This window comes from Loxodonta africana, chromosome 3 (genome assembly GCF_030014295.1).
Source record: "Loxodonta africana isolate mLoxAfr1 chromosome 3, mLoxAfr1.hap2, whole genome shotgun sequence".
Classification (NCBI taxonomy): Eukaryota; Metazoa; Chordata; class Mammalia; order Proboscidea; family Elephantidae; genus Loxodonta; species Loxodonta africana.
Window position 1 is genome coordinate 76186664 of NC_087344.1, and position 17311 is coordinate 76203974.

General features: G+C 52.9%; 2 protein-coding genes across 2 annotated transcripts in view; both read right to left on the bottom strand.

Annotated features, from left to right (window-relative positions):
• The window catches only part of BMP8B (bone morphogenetic protein 8b), a 38324-nt gene continuing 21013 nt past the window's right edge, over positions 1-17311 (bottom strand). The window contains exons 4-7 of the mRNA XM_064281778.1: positions 7761-7955; positions 6836-6915; positions 6216-6326; positions 1-1239 (exon numbers count right to left, since the gene is read on the bottom strand). Coding sequence (XP_064137848.1) covers positions 1090-1239; positions 6216-6326; positions 6836-6915; positions 7761-7955 — 536 coding nt within the window. The 3' untranslated portion in view covers positions 1-1089. The remainder of the gene's footprint in view (positions 1240-6215; positions 6327-6835; positions 6916-7760; positions 7956-17311) is intronic.
• Positions 10206-15087, bottom strand: OXCT2 (3-oxoacid CoA-transferase 2). The gene has a single exon (XM_010595331.3). The coding sequence runs from the start codon at positions 15085-15087 to the stop codon at positions 13519-13521; it is 1569 nt and encodes a 522-aa protein (XP_010593633.2). The 3' UTR covers positions 10206-13518.

The window sequence follows — 17311 nt, forward strand, 5'->3', positions numbered from 1 at the left end:
GCCACTGGCTATCCAGTGTGGTAGATACAAGGCTCTGGGTAGCATGGGTTGTGCCCTAGCGTGGCAGGAGATGGCAGGCAGTTCTCACTTCACGTGCCCACTTAGATCTCTTGGCAGTGGCTGCCTGGAGGTCTGTGTTGACCATTTTGAGATTCTGTCCAGATCTGGGAGAGAAAACGTCAAGATTGATTATTGGTGGGTGCCACAGAGAAGGGAAGGGGAAATGATGGTGTTTGTGGTGTGCCACCCACCATACTTGGCTCAGCAAACAACTTCACAGAACTCAACTCCTGATGGTTGAACACAGTCAAGGGGAGGTATGAGTTAACTGGAAGCCCCCAAAAGGTTCTTTGATTCTCCAGAGGCCAAAAGTCCAGACACTGCACATCTTCCCCAGCAGCAGAGGCAGATGGAAACGCAGAAAGCAGGAAGATAAATACCACTGGCTTTGGCCCTGAATCATGCTGTCCATTCAGCTCTTTCTTGAGTTGCCCCACCCGCCTAAATGGTCAATTCAGATCAATGAGCATACAACACTGAGGGCAAGTCCATGCTGTTTATTCTCCAGAAATGCTCCAGTGTTGCAGCTGGGAGGGACAGGCATCAGGGGTGGACCAGAACCTGTCTACACATATCTGAACACTGTAATGGGTGGAGAAGAGCATGGATGGGCCAGTCTTGGACTCCAGGTGCCTCTCAGGTCATCCTACAGCTTGAGATGGGCCAGTGATGGTCATGGACAGGTCCTCAGACAGGACTTCTATGCCAACCCGAGATAGCCCAGTCAGCAGGTACCTCTGGGGCAGGAAGGTGAGGTGGAACCCTTCCTGATGGCTTGGACCACCAGGGCTGGAGGCAGGACAGTTTATCACAGGCCTCAAGCAGGGGAAGGAGGGGCAGACAGTCCAGGAGAGGACACAGCCTGGCATGAAGGAGGCAGGGGCATGGACAAGGTGACCTCTGAGGGTCATCCCTGCCAACCCTGCCTGAGGTTTGGGGATTTCCTGCCCCTGGAGAGAGGTGAGAAGTCCCCTCAGGGCCTGACTGGGTGGGCCAGGAGGGGTACAGCAGGCCCAGGTGGGTGTGGCCTCAGTGGCAGCCACAGGCCTTGACCACCATGTTGCGGTGCTTGCGCAGGATGACGTTGTTGCTGCTGTCGTAGTAGAGCACGGAGGTGGCACTCAGCTTGGTAGGCGCACAGCACGCCTTGGGGACGGCCTCAGGCTTCATCAGGTGCACCTGGCCAGGGAGGGCAGCAGCAGAGGCATGAGCAGGGTAGCCTCCTCTGAGGACCCACTCAGCCTCCAGCTCCTGCCTGCTCCCTGCGCAGGCCCCGGCTCACAGCTTTCCGGCCCTGCACGCTCCATCCTCCCCTGCAGCCAGAGCAGGTGCTAACGGGCACGACTGACCCTGCCACTGCCCTCCTGGGGCCCTTCACCCCACCCCGGGGCTCAGCCTGCCACTGCCCTCCTGGGGCCCTTCATCCCCCCACCACCCTCAGGGCTCAGCCTACACTGCCCTCCTGGGGCCCTTCACCAACCCCACCCCCACCCTCAGGGCTCAGCCTGAGCCCCTGGCTTGGTGGTCCAGGCCCCACACACTTGCCTCACTGCTCCCCAGACCTCCAGCCCATGCCCTGCCATGTCCACCCGCTTCAGACATAGAAAGCCCGCTGATCACCAACACACCATGCACCTGGTGCCCGAGCCCTCTGCCTGGAACTTCTCTGCAGGACCTCCTCTGGGATCCCTCCACTCTGTCCGTCTCTGTATCCCTGATCATGTCTTGATCTGTTTGTGGGTCTGTCTCCCTCTCCAGAGGGTGAGCCAGTGAATGTTCATGAAATATTCTAGAAATCTGAGGTTCACCCTTGATGTGTTCAGCGCTCAGGGGCAGATTATCCAATAAGCAAGGTAAGCATGGTACTTACCTACAAGATCACCTGTCATGAACAATATCACATGATGTGGTGAACACATAATATGGTGAAACCCATGTGAAATTGTTCACTATAGATCAGTAAGCAAGCACAGCTAAACCTGTGCTTACCTTGCTTACTGGGTAATCCACTTCCATCAGGGATTGTAAATTTAAAAAGAGGATTTGATTCTGTAGGAGGATGCTGTGGGCTTGGGAGAGAGACAGATGCCAGCCATACCTGGAAGCAGAATCTTTGATATGGTGAAAAAATGTGAAATTGTTCACTACAGATTATCTGGTAAACAAGGTAAGCACCGTGCTTACCTTGCCTATTGGATAATCGGCCCGTCAGCACTATTATCTCTCAAAGTATTTTCTGCTTTCATGACAACTTCTTTGGCAAGCGCTGCTCTGTGCAGATGAGGAAACTGAGGCACAGGGACCACAGGGCGCATCCAGAGTCACATGCCATTGATGGTGTGGCCAGGATGGGGCCCAGGATGTGAGATCTCCGCCACACCCCAGAACAGCTTTCACCCACAATAGCCTGACTGAATGAGCCAGTCATTTTCAGCCTCCATAAAAATACTGGTGCTGAGACTTGGCTGGATGAGCTGCTGTTTACGCTGAAGGTCCGCACGGTCAGCACCACCGTCCATCAAGAGACATGGAGACAGGAGGAAACCTGCTCCTGGCAGTGCATGTGGGCTGCTGAGCTGGCCAGGACCTCCAGCCCTCACAGGTGCTGCTGCTGTGCAGGACCCAGACAAAGCTGTCTGACAGGGGGCCTCTCCCACAGCCCAGCCTCCTCATCCCTGTCGCCCCCATCACCTTTGTCTGGAAGCCCCAGCAAGGTCTCTCCAGGGATGCCCACACAGACTGGGACACAGGGCCGCTGCTCCCCACTTTCCAGTCTCCCCATGTGGGGCTGGGCTCTCGGCATTTATGGGCCCATCTGAAGAGGCCAGGAGACACCACCCACCAGTGCTGGCCACGGGGCTCTAAGGCTGGGAACTGGGGAGGGTCTCTGCTGAGCTGGGACACTCGAGAGAGAAGTGAGCACCACCAGGCACTGCCATTCTGCGACTCCCCACCCGAGAGCAGAGCTCCATCAGATGAGTGACAAAAAGAGACACAGCCTTTTATATCATCCAAACAGACTGATGAAAGATTTGTGAAGTCTAATGTGTCACTTATTCCCAAACTGATGGCTCAGTGGTTAAGCACTCAGCTGCTAACAGAAAGGTCCCACCAGCCACTCCACAGGAGAAAGATGTGGCAGTCTGCTTCCTAAATATTAAAACCTGTTGTCGTCAAGTTGATTCCGACTCATAGCGACCCTACAGGACAGAGTAGAACTGCCAGATAGGGTTTCCAAGGAGCAGCTGGTAGGTTCAAAATGCCGACTTTTTGGTTAGCAGCTGAGCTCTTAACCACTTCGCCACCAGGCTCAGTCCGTAAAGGCTTCAGCCTTGGAAACCCTACAGGGCAGTTCTACTCTGCGATATAGGGTCACTATGAGTTGGAACTGACGCGACGGCAATGAGTTTTTGGTTTAACGAGTCACTTGGTTCCATTAATCTTGGGTCAAGGAGTAATGATATTTTTGCACAATTCCCATGTGCCAGGCACTATGCTAAATACATATGTTCTATTAGAAATGAGTATTGTTACCTTTTTGTATGTGAACATGTATGTGTGTACATATTGATTTACAGACCTTTCAACATACTGATGTCTCTCAAATTCATAGCTTCAGCTTGGCCCTCTCCCCTTAGCTCCAGACATATGGATCCAACTACCCACCCAACGTCACCCTTGAAAATCTAACAGGATCTCAAACATATTGTGGCCAGAGCAGAACTACCGATTTCCACCAATCCTCCCCTCAATTCCAATGACAATTCTGCCCCATGCCAGGCCTTCCCTGTCCTTGGTAAACAGGGTCCTCATCCACCCACGTTGCTTAGGCCACACACTCAGAAGGCACCTGATCCTCTCCTTCCCCACCCCCTCCATCTGCGCCTTGGGAGCATCCTGTTGGTCTACGTCCACCATCTATGCTCCTCTGACCACTTCTCACCTCCCACCCAGCTGCCCTGTCCAAGCTGTCACCAACTTTGTCAGGAACCACAGCAGCCTCCTCACTGGCCTCACTGCATCCTCCACCCTCAACCCCCCATGGTCCATTATTCCCACAGCTGCCAGAGAGATCCTTCTAGAGAGTAAGGGAAACTATGATGCTCCTCTGCTTAAACACTCCACCAGCTTCTCGGTTCACTTGGTCGAACTTGGTCCCTACTGACTGGGGACCACAGGCCCTCCGTGACCTGGCCCTGCCCAATTTCAACTTCACCTCCCTCCTCTTTGCTTACTTCATGCCAGCCCTGCCTCCCTGCTGGCCCTAAGCTCGGTCCTGTCTTAAGGTCTGTGACCTTGCATCTCAATGGTTTGTTCAGATACTGGACCAGCTGCTGTAATGTAATATAATGTAGTATAATGTAATCATCATCCATGATGTGATCTAATGTGATCAACCAATCAGTTGAAAGGGGAGTTTAGTGGGATGTGTGGTCTGCCTCCAGAATATAAGTGGATATTCTGGCAGAAGGTGCTCTCTCTCGACCCTGCACTCTTCTACTTGCCTGATCTCTGGATCTTAGGATGTAAGCCAGCAGAGGTATCCCGCCTGCTGCCTGACCTGCTTATTGTAGATTCTCCAGCCCCCACAATCCCATGAGCCAGCAGAGGTCTGCTGCCTGGCCTATGGATTTGGGACTTGTCAGGCCCCACAATTGTGTGAGCCATTTTTTTTGAAGTAAATCTCTCTATATTTATATATATACACATACACCTCACCGGTTTTGCTCCTCTAGAGAACCCAACTAAGATGAGGCTTTTGTACTGGTTCTGAGTCTCCCTGGAACATTCTCTCTCCAGCTCTTGACTTGCTCCTCCTCCTGCAGCGGCCCCGCCCAGTCTCCCTCTGCTGAGTGGCCCACACTCCTTTTCCTCACAGAAGGCATCAAGTCCCCTTTGTCTGTGAGTTCAGGGCACCAGCCCCAGGAGGCAGGAGCTGTCTGGTGTGTTGCCCAGCACACATGGGGTGCTCACATCTATGGCTGATGCCATGGGAGGGGCTGAGGGCCTGGGCCAAGGTGGTGACAGAGCGGCATGGAGGCGACAGATTCTTGGGAGTGCAGGTGAGATCGTCACACCTGGTAACCCCTGACAGGGGCCATGGGAACCACATCACATAGAGGACAGGCTGGGCAGGATTGCTCCACTTGTGTCTTAGCATCACCCGGAGCTTTTCCAAAGGAAGTCAGCTGCTGGGTGCCCGACAAACCCCATCAGACCCTTGGGAAAATAAGCATTAGCATAACATCAAAGCTGCTTTTGTTAATCCGTTTGCTCTCAATCTAAGACATTGATTGAGTCTAGAAAAACATAAGGCTCTGGGGTCCTAGGAACTAGGATTCCAAGTTAAATGTTCTAGAAAGACGATTCAACACCAGAATCAACAAACACAGAAAGCACTAACAATAAGCAGGAGCAACAATGTTCCCATTAGAAAAAATTTTAATCATTTAAAGTTCCCTCAGAACCTGGGGCATCAAAAAGTATACAGTCTATAGAAACCACAAGGAGCTAGGAAAGGACTAGGGAAAAGTCTGTGAAAGGAAACTGAGGAGCTGAGAGCCACAGCCCACAGCACATTAGTGCCACACCCTAGCGTTCCCTGGCACACGCCAAGGCAGAGGCACACGCCAAGGCGGAGGCACACGCCAAGACGGAGGGTGTGCAGAGGCACACGCCATGAGAGAGGGTGTGTAGGGGGCCCACACCATGATGCAGGCCCATGCCAATGACAAAAGGTGTGCAGAGGCACACACACACACACCACTCACGCCTTGTACTTGCGCCACAGGAGGGCAGCACACACCGGCGCACATGGGCAGACGTGTTAAAGTTCACACAGGTACCAAGTGGGTATGCATGTCTGTTACTTATGTCTGTGCATCTGACCACATAGAAGTGTACCCGAGTAAGTCCATGAATGTCCCATGCCTGCATGTGCTGTGCATGGATTGTATGTGTGCGTGGCTTTTTAGTCGATGTCTGCGACACACGCAGGTTCCAATGAATTTAACTACACGCGCGAATTCCATGCAAGAAAACTCCAAGACACGGAGCAGGTGCTCTCACTCACCTATGGGCTGTACGAGTCCCCTCCCCCTGCCCCCGGCTCCCACCCCCACCCAGGGTGCAGGCAGGATGGGCACAGTACTGACCAGGGACTGCAGGATGGCGTGGTTGGTGGCATTCATGCAGGAGTCTAGCGGGAAGGCGCACTCCCCCTCACAGTAATAGGCCGAGTAGCCTTGGGGGGCGATGACCCAGTCCTGGGAGGGAGGGAAACAGTGAGTCCACCATGTGCCCCTCCTGGGCCCCTGGGTCCAGCCCCGTCACAGGACAACTCGGGGCTGTGCCTCTCTGAGCCACAGGGCCCATCAAACACCCTCGGGCCCCACCACCACCCCAGAGGCCTGAAAGCCCCTAAAGACCCTCAGTGGACAGGGCTAAGCACTGACCCCCCATACCCTGTGAGCGCCCCACCAGCCTCCCCCGCCCACCCGCCCCACGGCCACAGCTGTAGCTACAGCAAACACACGGAGGCCCTGCCCACCCTGCCTGGGTGCCCTGTGGCAGCTCTGACATTTCAGTTGCCTGAGGATTCAGTCTTGCTCACTATAAAAGTAGCACATTCTCACTTTAGAAAACTTGGAAAATACCGAAGATAAAATACATAAAAAAGAAAAAATCACCCATAATTCTACCTCCTCTCTGGAGGCACGCTTAGGATTGCAAGGTGGGGTTTGTCAATTAAGAAAGGAGCAGAGTCAGGAGTTACCAGCCAGCCCAGGTCCTGGAAGCTGACGTAGAGCTCGTGCCGCCGGCACACCTGACGCCCAATGGAGCCGTGGATGTCATCTGAGGGGACAGAGAATACAAGATCTTTTCTGGGGTCCGGCTCTGTCCAGCTATCCTGTGGGTGATCCCAGGGAAGGGGCCACCCTGACGGGCATATTTGTTAAATAAACAAATGATGGGAATCTAAAGCATCTGATCTCATAAAGCCCAACCCTGGAGCTCAGCTTATGCCACAATCCAGCTCAAGAGCCTTCGATGGTTCCCGATGACTGCTGAGTAACCCCACGCTCAGCCTGGCCCCTCCCCGTCAAAGAGGACCCTTGGCCACACCAAGGATGGAAGACAAGCACATCCTTTTTCCTCCAGAGACAGCTCCTGCACCCCACCCCCACCCTCTCCAGCCACATCCATTCCACACGTTCAAGTGTGCTCAGCTGAGGCCAGCAAAGGGCAGCACCCATGAAGCAGGGAACATGGCAGGTCAGGCCTGTCCCTGACACCAACGGGCTCTGCCCAGTGCGGCGACCTTCACATAAACAACTGCAGATCCTGCAAGTGTCCAGGGAAGAACAAAGGGCCAAAAGGGCCTGTGGCTGCCCAGAGGAAGGGGCGATTCACTCTGAGCGAGGTCTGGGAAGGCTCCTGGAGAAGCCAGGGGAGGGCAGAGAAGTGACTTCCAGGTGGAAGCGTGGCCAGTGCAGAGGCTCAGAGCCTGAGAGAAGGGAGTGGCCACTCACCCCCATGCAAGGGGCAAAGGCTGGTGTTGGGAGAGGTGGCTGGAGGGAGACTGGTCACTTGAGCCATCCTGAGGGCCCAGAGGGCGCTGTCCCACCACCTGCCTCCTGCGCAGCCTCTCTAGGCAAACGCCTGCCAGAGCTCAGAGCCAGGCCAGCCCCGGACCTCACCAAAGATGCCCGGGAGCCTGTGTGGCTGCGGCAGCTCGTTGGTTTTCTTCAGCGGCCTCCTCTTCAGCGGCCTCACTGCCCGCGGGGCTCGGATGGGACTTGGGCTCACCCTGAAGAAAGTGACCACAAAGGGCTGTTTGGGGCGCGGCGCCCGGCTCCCCAGCAGACCGGCCATGCCAGGGTCCACGCTGTGCCCTGAACAGAGAAAGGACAGAGGGCGGTCAGTGAGGGTGGTTTTCTTGCATGTGGACTCTCAGCTGGGGCCTGGGCAGGCCCAGGAGTACCGAGACTGAGACCTGAGGGGGACCTGCTGTGCCTCAGTTTCCCATCTGAAGACCTGAGTCCTAAGTCCAGCCAGGTCCCTGCAGGCAGGTCTGAGAGAGGTGGTGAGTGGGGGTTCCTTGGGGAACCGGGTACCCTTATGAGTGATGACCATGAAATGTGACATCTGCAGAGCATTCTTCCCATTTCAGTCATTTCACACGCTCACCTCACTCAATCTTTACAGTAATCCCGTACTTCATGTTTACAGAAGCTGCTGCAGTCAGGGGCCCTCAGCCTCAGCGTTCCCCCTTTCATCTCAGGACTCTGAGGCCCTGATCAATCTCCCACCCCATGCTTTCTGGGGATGTCTGGGTATGCTTTATGGGACCACCCAGCTCGTTATAGGAACCACTAGCATTAGTGATGGCTGCTCTGATCCCCACAGATGAGACACCAAGGCTCAGGGGGTGGAGACACTTGAAGGAGGTCCCAGAGCCGGGGCTCAACCCACGGAGGTCTCCTTCCAGCGACCAAGTTCTTATCCACTCAGAGGGATTTATGGTGAAAAAAGAAGAAAGGCTGTAGGAAGGGACATGGTTTGGGCCCAGCCCTGGAATAGTGAAAAAAAAATGGGGTTTTATTCCACAGTTTTTGAAAAGCTGAAGATGACAGGAAAAACCTAAGCTAATTAGCCCTGGGAATGTAAAGACGCCACCAACAAAACTACCTTCCCGCACCTTTTTTATTTCCAAGTAACTTTTTTTTAAAATAATTTTTATTGTGCTTTAAGTGAAAGTTTACAAATCAAGCCAGTCTCTCACACAAAAACCCGTATACACCTTCCTACCCACTCCCAATTACTCTCCCCCTAATGAGACAACCTGCTCTCTCCCTCCACTCTCTCTTTTCGTGTCCTTTTCGCCAGCTTCTAACCCCCTCCACCCTCTCATCTCCCCTCCAGGCAGGAGATGCCAACATAGTCTCAAGTGTCCACCTGATCCAAGAAGTTCACTCCTCACCAGCATCCCTCTCCAACCCATTGTCCAGCCCAATCCATGTCTGAAGAGTTGGTTTCGGGAATGGTTCCTGTCCTGGGCCAACAGAAGGTCTGGGGGCCATGACCACCGGGGTCCTTCCAGTCTCTGTCAGACCATTAAGTCTGGTCTTATGAGAATTTGGGGTCTGCATCCCACTGCTCTCCTGCTCCCTCAGGGGTTCTCTGTTGTGTTCGCTGTCAGGGCAGTCATCGGTTGTAGCTGGGCACCATCTAGTTCTTCTGGTCTCAGGATGATATAATCGCTGGTTCATGAGGCCCCTTCTGTCTCTTGGGCTCGTAATCACCTTGTGTCCTTGGTGTTCTTCATTCTCCTTTGATCCAGGTGGGTTGAGACCAATTGATGCATCTTAGATGGCTGCCTGCTAGCGTTTAAGACCGCAGATACCACTCTTCAAAGTGGGATGCAGAATGTTTTGTTAATAGATTTTATTATGCCAAGTGACTTAGATGTCCCGTGAAGCCATGGTCCCCAGACCCCTGCCCTGGCTACACTGGCCTTCGAAGCATTCAGTTTATTCATCCAAATAACCTTTTTTTTTTCAATTGTAAAAGCAATATAATAACCACAGTAAAACAATTTTTGAGAAAAACATATCATTCATATGCTTCCTCCTCAACTCCAGCACATTCATTTTGATTTTCTAGGGTATTTTCATAGGCTGGTTTTTAAGTTTCACACAGTTGTCAGCACAGTGAAGAAGTCTGCATTCCCCACCCTCCCCCCAACTTTTTCATGTATTTTCGTCGTTCTCAAAATAAGTCTCAATAACAAACATTTCAAAAGCGGAAAATTCCTTTGAGTAGCTATTAACTTACTGTTAGACATTTAGGTCATTTCGTTATAAAGATGAAAATGCAATAGATCCTCTTCAGTTTTTTTCCCATGAAATTTCTTATACGAAATTCAGGAGCAGGATTACTAACTCATTTTTATGTCTCTTAAAACACAGTATGAATTGTTTAATTTACATGAAGGTGCACTTTGCATCAATGTTGGAAGCATTCACACATATAAGTACATGCACGAGTATGCATGTGTGCGTGTGTATACACATGTATATACAGACATACATTTATAGACACATTATATATATATCTATTTGTTCCATGTGATTGTTGCTGTAAGTTGCTGTCAGTTGCTGTCAGCTCTGATTCTTGGAGACCTCACGTAGAACAGAACAAAAATGTTGCCCCATCCCACACCATTGCCATGACCTTTCATATGTTTGAGCCCATTGTTGAGGCTATTATGTCAACCCATCTCATTGAGGGTTTTCCTCATTTTTGCTGACCAATTTGTTCCACAGCAGATCTAAAATAGTTCTCCATTACAGACTACAGGTCAAGGACATTGTCTGCCTGCCCCACCCATAGTCCCACTCAAAGGCCAGCCCTTAGATAGCAGTGCTTTAGACCAGGTGTCCACTGGCCACCACTGACTGAACAACAATGAATCCAGAGACCAACCTTTGACCTATGACATCACCTGCCACACACTAATGAACTGGGCTGATTGGAGGCTCACTGTCAGGAATGTGGATAAGAGCTGCTGAGACAGGGAGAGTGTCAGCTGCAGGAGTTGACCCTAAAGAGGTACGAGAGTGAAGCCATTCAGTAGAGTTTGGGAAACGGCAAGTCAAAGTTATGAGAAGGCAGTGCTATGAGGAAACAGAAACCATGAGAAAAGTAAAATAAGTGCAGAGCACAGGGGAAAGGTCACTGAGGTCACAAAGATGATAAAATGGAACGGACTTGAGAGGGGAGCCAACAGTCATCAACGCCAGACCCTGGAGTGGAGCTCCACTGACTCGGGGACACATGGCAGGGGAAGTGGCCGTGGAGCCAGGGTGGGCCCTCCAGGCCTATCTGTGCCACTGCTCTGTCCTTTGAGTCCCAGCAGGCCCCTGTCTACCTTGGGCCCATGGAGGTGGATCAGTCCTCTAAGGCTTTGCCCACCATTTGTCTTCCTTTTGTGCAACTGTCTGTTCAGGGATCTCACTGGGGTCTCCTGGGTGCAGAACAGAAGGACAAATAGGCTCAATGATGCCACAAAGTCTCACAGAGCCCCAAGGAACCAAGCCTTGTGTTGGGTATTGGGGAGCCGTTTGGAGGCTCTCACAGGCCTGACTAGCCTGCCTGAGGATCCTTGGAAGCATCTAATCCTAATTTCTATTTTACAGAAACAGAAACTGAGGTCCAGAGACAGCAGTCCCTGTTCAAGGTCTCAGAGCAAGCTGCAATAGAGTCAGGATATTTCTACCCTTCCCCAGCAAACTGGGTGAGGTGCGGGGTGGGGAGGGCAAAGTGCTAACATTTGGTCTCTTTTAGAAGTCCTAATCTAGCAGTCCTGGGAAAATGCCTCTGTGCCCCTCCTTCCACAGTCAGGGATCTCCCTTCCCACTGGCTCTGCTTTTTGCCCAACCCATTCTTAGGCAGGATTCCTTGTCTCCAGCTGACAGGTGGTGATGAGCCCCTAGGCTGCCCAGGTCTGGGCAGGCTGCTTCCCAGAAAGATAGAGGTTGGGGCTGCAGGAGCCTCTGGGGGCCCAAGGTCCGTGTCTCTAGACCTGACCTTGTGAGGGAGCTGTCAGGCATCCTCTCCCCTTTGCAGGTGACAGGCCATGCTGTTGGCATGCCTCCAGATGTGGGCCACACTGTGGTCTTCCACCTTAGGCCCAGATGGAGCTGCTGTTCCTCTGGGCCCAGGTGGGCCCAGTGAGGCCCCCAGCCTCACCCCATTTCTGAGCGGCCCCATCACACCCCAGAACATTCTGGCAGCTCACCTGCCCTGTCCTTTCCCCAATGCACCCAGGCCAAATATTGCCTCTCCCCAAGGCTTCTCTCTGTTCTAGGTGCCACCTGACCCTTCCCTGCAGCCCCTGCCCCATGTCAGCCTGCAGTCAGGGAAGTAACCATGTTGTCGCCATGACGGACAATCGGGATGATTCGGTTAGAACCCTTGAAGGGAAATCCCACTGTGGACATGTTTAAGACCAGGATTATTTTTGACCCCATAGGTTAGTTCTTAAAAATTGGTCATATGAGAGACACAGCATTTCCTTCTCTCAACTATCTTAACATCCCTTCACTTGTCTGCTTCTGGAAACCTCTGTGTTCTCCACCTGCTGCTGGAAAATTCCTGATGCCCAGGGAAGATCACATTACCCTCTCCTCACAGGCCCCAAATGATGCCCTACTGTCCACTCAGTGGCATTCCATGCCTCCATCCCATGGTCAAGGTCGCCGTCCTTCCAGGCTGTCCCCTCAGTGAGCACTATCGCCGCCGCCCTGCCGCCCCTTCCTTCCAGTATCTGCTCCTTCCTTCAGGGTGAGGCTGCTTGACCTTCCTTGATCAGCTAGAATTTTCTGATCTTAACATCTCCTATCAGTTGTGCACACCCTGAGAGCTACCTGTATAAAGCCCAGAGTCCCTGCAGGCGTTTTTAACACTTTACACATAATATTGAGTTTTTCCTTTTATTTTTTGAGACTCTCGGTTCAGGATAAAATAGCTGACAGACCCTCTTGGGTTAAGACACAGTGTTACACAAGAGGCTAGTTAGAGCCCCCACACAGAGAGGAAGGATCTAAGTGTCTGGTCTGGGTAACACAGGAACACTCCGATTTAAGATGAGAAAAGCCATCCATCGAAGTCCACCAGTTAGGGTCCTAGCGCTCCTCCTCTCACAAACCACAGCCTATTACGAGCACAGGTGGATTGTGTACTCACACAGGAAGCTTCCCAGTGGAACGTCAGCGCCCAGAGTCTCTCCTCCTGCAGGCTCTCCCAGCGCCCGGTTCTCTGTCCCACCGAGATGGTCCTGCCTGCCTTCTAGGGACATCTACTGAGCTATAAGGAGGAGTGTGGCGGGAGGAAGTAAGGATATAGGGAAACAAAATCAGCAACACAATGAAAGGGCCCAGAGGAAAAGTCAGAAGAGCCAAAGGAAAAGGGAAATCTTTAGGGATATTTCTGTCGACCACTAATTCACATGTTTGTATATTATTCTTGATATTAGTAAAATGGGGCCTTCAGTAGACTCTGGGTGGAGTTATTTTCTCCCTCGTTTTTGTCTCTATTTTATGATTGAACTATGAGGGAAAGCACGTCAATCAAACCCTTCCTAAGTGATCCTCTAGGCTACATATACCGGAATGTAAATATCACAGAAAGTGAGGGGGCCACCAGTGTCCTCACCGATTATCACAGAGCTTTCTCAGCACCAACAGAACATCCAGGACAAGCTTTTGTTTTTTCTCCGGTTTTTAATTAGATTCATACCCCTCTTGAGAGAACAAAGTCTATCCAGCTGTAGAAAGTCTGAGGGACCAGGAGGAAAACTAGTCAAACCGCTTGTGAAACTTGCAAATGTGATGACCAACTTCCCGTGAGGTGAAAATGAAACCCACATTCCATGGTAAAGGCCCATGTCCCATCTTACATTGTAATTTGCTGCATTGGCTTGAGGTCCGGTGAGACTGCGAAGGCACACCCTGTGCACTTTTTGATGTCATCCACTGTCAGGCCTTCCCAGAGCTCAATCAGCGTCAGTCCTCTCTTGGGGTGCACGTTGAACACGGCCCTTTCTGTGATGATCCGGTTCACACAGCGCTTCCCAGTCAGCGGCATTGTACAGTTGTCCAAGATTTTGGGTTCATTTGCCTTTGAACAATGCTCCATAGTGACCACGACTCTGGTTTTGGGACTGGACACTAGATCCATGGCACCTCCCATTCCCTTCACCTTCTTCCCGGGAATCATCCAGTTGGCCAGGTCACCGTATTTGGAAACCTGCATTCCTCCCAGCATCGTCAGACCAAGGTGCCCCCCCCTAATCATTGCAAATGACTCATCACTGGAGAAGAAAGAAGCCCCGGGCAGAACAGTGACCGTCTGCTTGCCAGCATTGATGAGATCTGCATCCACCTCACTTTGTACTGGAAATGGCCCCAAGCCCAGGACCCCATTTTCACTCTGAAGATGAACAGTCATATTTGGGCTGATAAAGTTGCTGGCCAGGAGAGGGATTCCTATGCCCAAATTAGCATACATGCCATCTTCAAATTCCAGAGCCGCCCGTTTGATGATGCGGGTCCTCAGATTATCTTCGGATGTGTGTTTTCCCGCTCCCTCTTGTCGGACTGCTAGGCGCTCAATTCTTTTCTCATACTTTTCTCCCTTTATCAAGCGGTCTACATAAATGCTAGGAACATGGATGTCTTCTGGGGAAAATGATCCGACCTCCACAATTTCTTCAACCTCCACCACTGTGGTTTCTGCAGCTTTGCACATAGGCACGTTGAAATTCCTTGCACTTTTCCTGAAGATAACGTTTCCCGAGCGGTCGGCCTTCCACCCCTTCACCAAAGAAAAATCTCCTCTGATGGCTTCCTCCAGAAGATAATGGTGGCCATGAAACTCCCTCACCTCTCTGGGCTTACTGATGACGGCGAGGTGGCCATCGTCATAGTACCTGATGGGCGCACCTCCTTCCTGGACCAGGGTCCCGTAGCCCGTGCTGGTGTAGAAGGCGGGCACCCCGGCGCCCCCCGCGCGGATCCTCTCGGCCAGTGTGCCCTGGGGCGTCAGCTCCAGCTCCAGCTCCCCGGCCAAGTACTGGCGCTCGCAGAGGGCGTTCTCCCCCACATAGGAGCAGATGATGCGTCTAATCTGCTTGCTCGCCAGTAAGAGGCCCAGTCCGAAGTCGTCCAAGCCCACGGTGTTGCTGACCACGGTGAGCCCTTTCACTTGGGTCTTCAGCAGGGCCCCGATCAGGTTCTCGGGGATCCCGCAGATGCCGAAGCCTCCCATCAGGACGGTGGCGTCATGAGGGATGTCCTTGATGGCCTCCACCGCGTCTGCGTAGAACTTGACCTGGTGGCTGGGGCTGGTGGAGAAGCAGCGAGCACCACCCTCGGACAGAGCGGGGCCGATCCGGGCGCCCCCCGGGCGGCCTGCGAGGGCGCAGAGCCGCAACCCCGAGGAAAGGAGCCTCAGGGCCGCCATGTGGGTGCGCGGTCCAAGGTCCCGCAGGCGAGAGGCTGGGGGCGCGCCTCTGAGCCCCGCGTAGGGGCGCCACGGCCGTGTCACAGAGCCAGAGCGCCCGCCGCGGTGACGTCCCCGGGCCGCGAGGGTGGGAACGGCCTAGTGCCGGGGCGGCGACCCTCTCCATGTTGCACGTGAGGACACAGGCACAGAGAAGCCAAGTAGGTGCCGGCCACAAGGCAGACAGATTGGAACTTGACTGTCCCGCGCCGCGGAGCTAGCACGTGACGCTACCGCGGCCCCGCCAGAAGGGAATTACTCACGGGGCCGCGCTCCAATGACTGCGGGTTCAGGTTTGGGGAGGCCCAGAGAGGATTCTGTGCCGGTGGCCCCCAGTCAGCTCACCGTCTCTGTCCCCAGCATCCTGACTTGCTGCCCTGGGTTCAGTCCGCGTCTCAGGCCCACAGGCCCTCACAAAGCTGAGCAGAGCTCAGGGCCTCTATTGGGACATGGACCCAAAGCCTCTCCTGACCCTGCCTGACCCTCTGGAGCCTCTGCCAGAAACTCCAAACCCTCTGGAGCTTCCAAGACACTGACATCTACTGAACAGGTATTGGGGGTGACACAATGGTGATAACACTGATAAGGCTGAACAATGGTGGGTGATGTGACAGCCATCTTTGCTGAGCACCGACTCTGTGACCTGTTTAATCCTGTTGACAACGTCAAGAGCCAGTGCCTGCCCCACTCATTTCATTGCCCTGGAGGAGCTCAAGTTCACCCCTCATCATGACAGCAGGGATGCAGGTCCTGCCCAGCCATCAGTCACAGCAAGGGTCGCTTCTCCTGAAGAGGCTGCCCCTCCTTGTGCTTCGAGTCCCCCCACTGGGAACTAGTGGAGGATTCGGCACTTCTCCTCCCTCCACTGAGTCATTCCCATCGGCACACCACATGCTCTGCTGCCTCCTAGTCTGAAAAGGCCCTCCCTGACCCCACATTTCCCTCCAGCCACCCCATTTCTTGGATCCCTCCTCTAGCATAAGTTCTACAAAGAGCTGTCTAGTGTCTCAGCCACCTGCTTTGGTTGTCCCTCCAGCTCCCCAATCAGGCTACATCCCCACCCTCCACTGAGCTGCTCTGGTCAAGGATGTCAGTCACCTCCATGTGACTAAGCCCTCTGGTTACTTCTCAGTCCTGGCCTTTCTCAACCTCTACAGAGGACAGGTGACACTCCCTCCTCCTGGGAAGGCTTCTTTGCTTCCTTCTTTCTTCTCTTGGCTTCTGGGTCACCTTGCTCTCCAGTTTCCTGCTTCTCCCTGGCTGGTCCCACTCAGTCTCAGTTGTGGCCCCTCCTTGGCAGGACCTCTGGATATTGGAGGCCCCAGGGCTCCAGGCCAGTCCCCTCTGCTGTATTGCTATATTACTTCCCTGGGTGCCCTTGTCCAGTTCCATGGCCTTAAATCCACTTATACCCAGTAGTTCCCACACCTGGGTCTCCGGCACTCACTTTTCCCTGGAATGGCATTTGCACGTGGATCTCTACCAGGGTCTCAATAACACCATGGCCAAAAAAGAGCTCTTGATATCCTACCTGAAGCCTGCTCCTCCTCTAGTTTTCCCTAACTCAGGCAAAACAAAAAGAACTATTAAGAAATCCGTGATTCCCCCTTTTCTCATCTACACGCCCAGCAGTAAATAACCTAAACCAAACCCCCTGCTGCCGAGTTGGCTCTGACTCATAGAGACCCTACCGGACAGAGCAGAGCTGCCCTATAGGATATCCAAGGCTGTCGTCTCTATAGGAGCAGACTGCCACATCTTCCTCCCTGAGTGCCTAGTGGGCTCCAACCACTGACCTCTCAGTTAGTAGCCGACTGCTTAGCCGCTGTACTGCCTCGGCTCCTTCTGCTAGAAATACATCCTAACGATTCTACCTCCACAACATATTTCTGATCTATTCACTTTTCTCCATCCCAGATGCTACCAACAAGCACTTACAGCTCTCCCCTGGACCACGGTGTGGCTCCTGACAGTTCCCTCTCACTTCAGTTTGTCCATTGTACCCACAATGGACAAACTGAGCTCAGAGGGCTTTGTTTTATACATGTATTTAAATAGACTTCGTATTTTACAATAGTTTAGCGTTACAGGAAAATTGCAGAGACAGTACGGAGAGTTCCCATGTACCTGGCACCCAGTGTCCCCTGTTAACGTCTTATGTTGCTATGGTACATTATGAACAAAT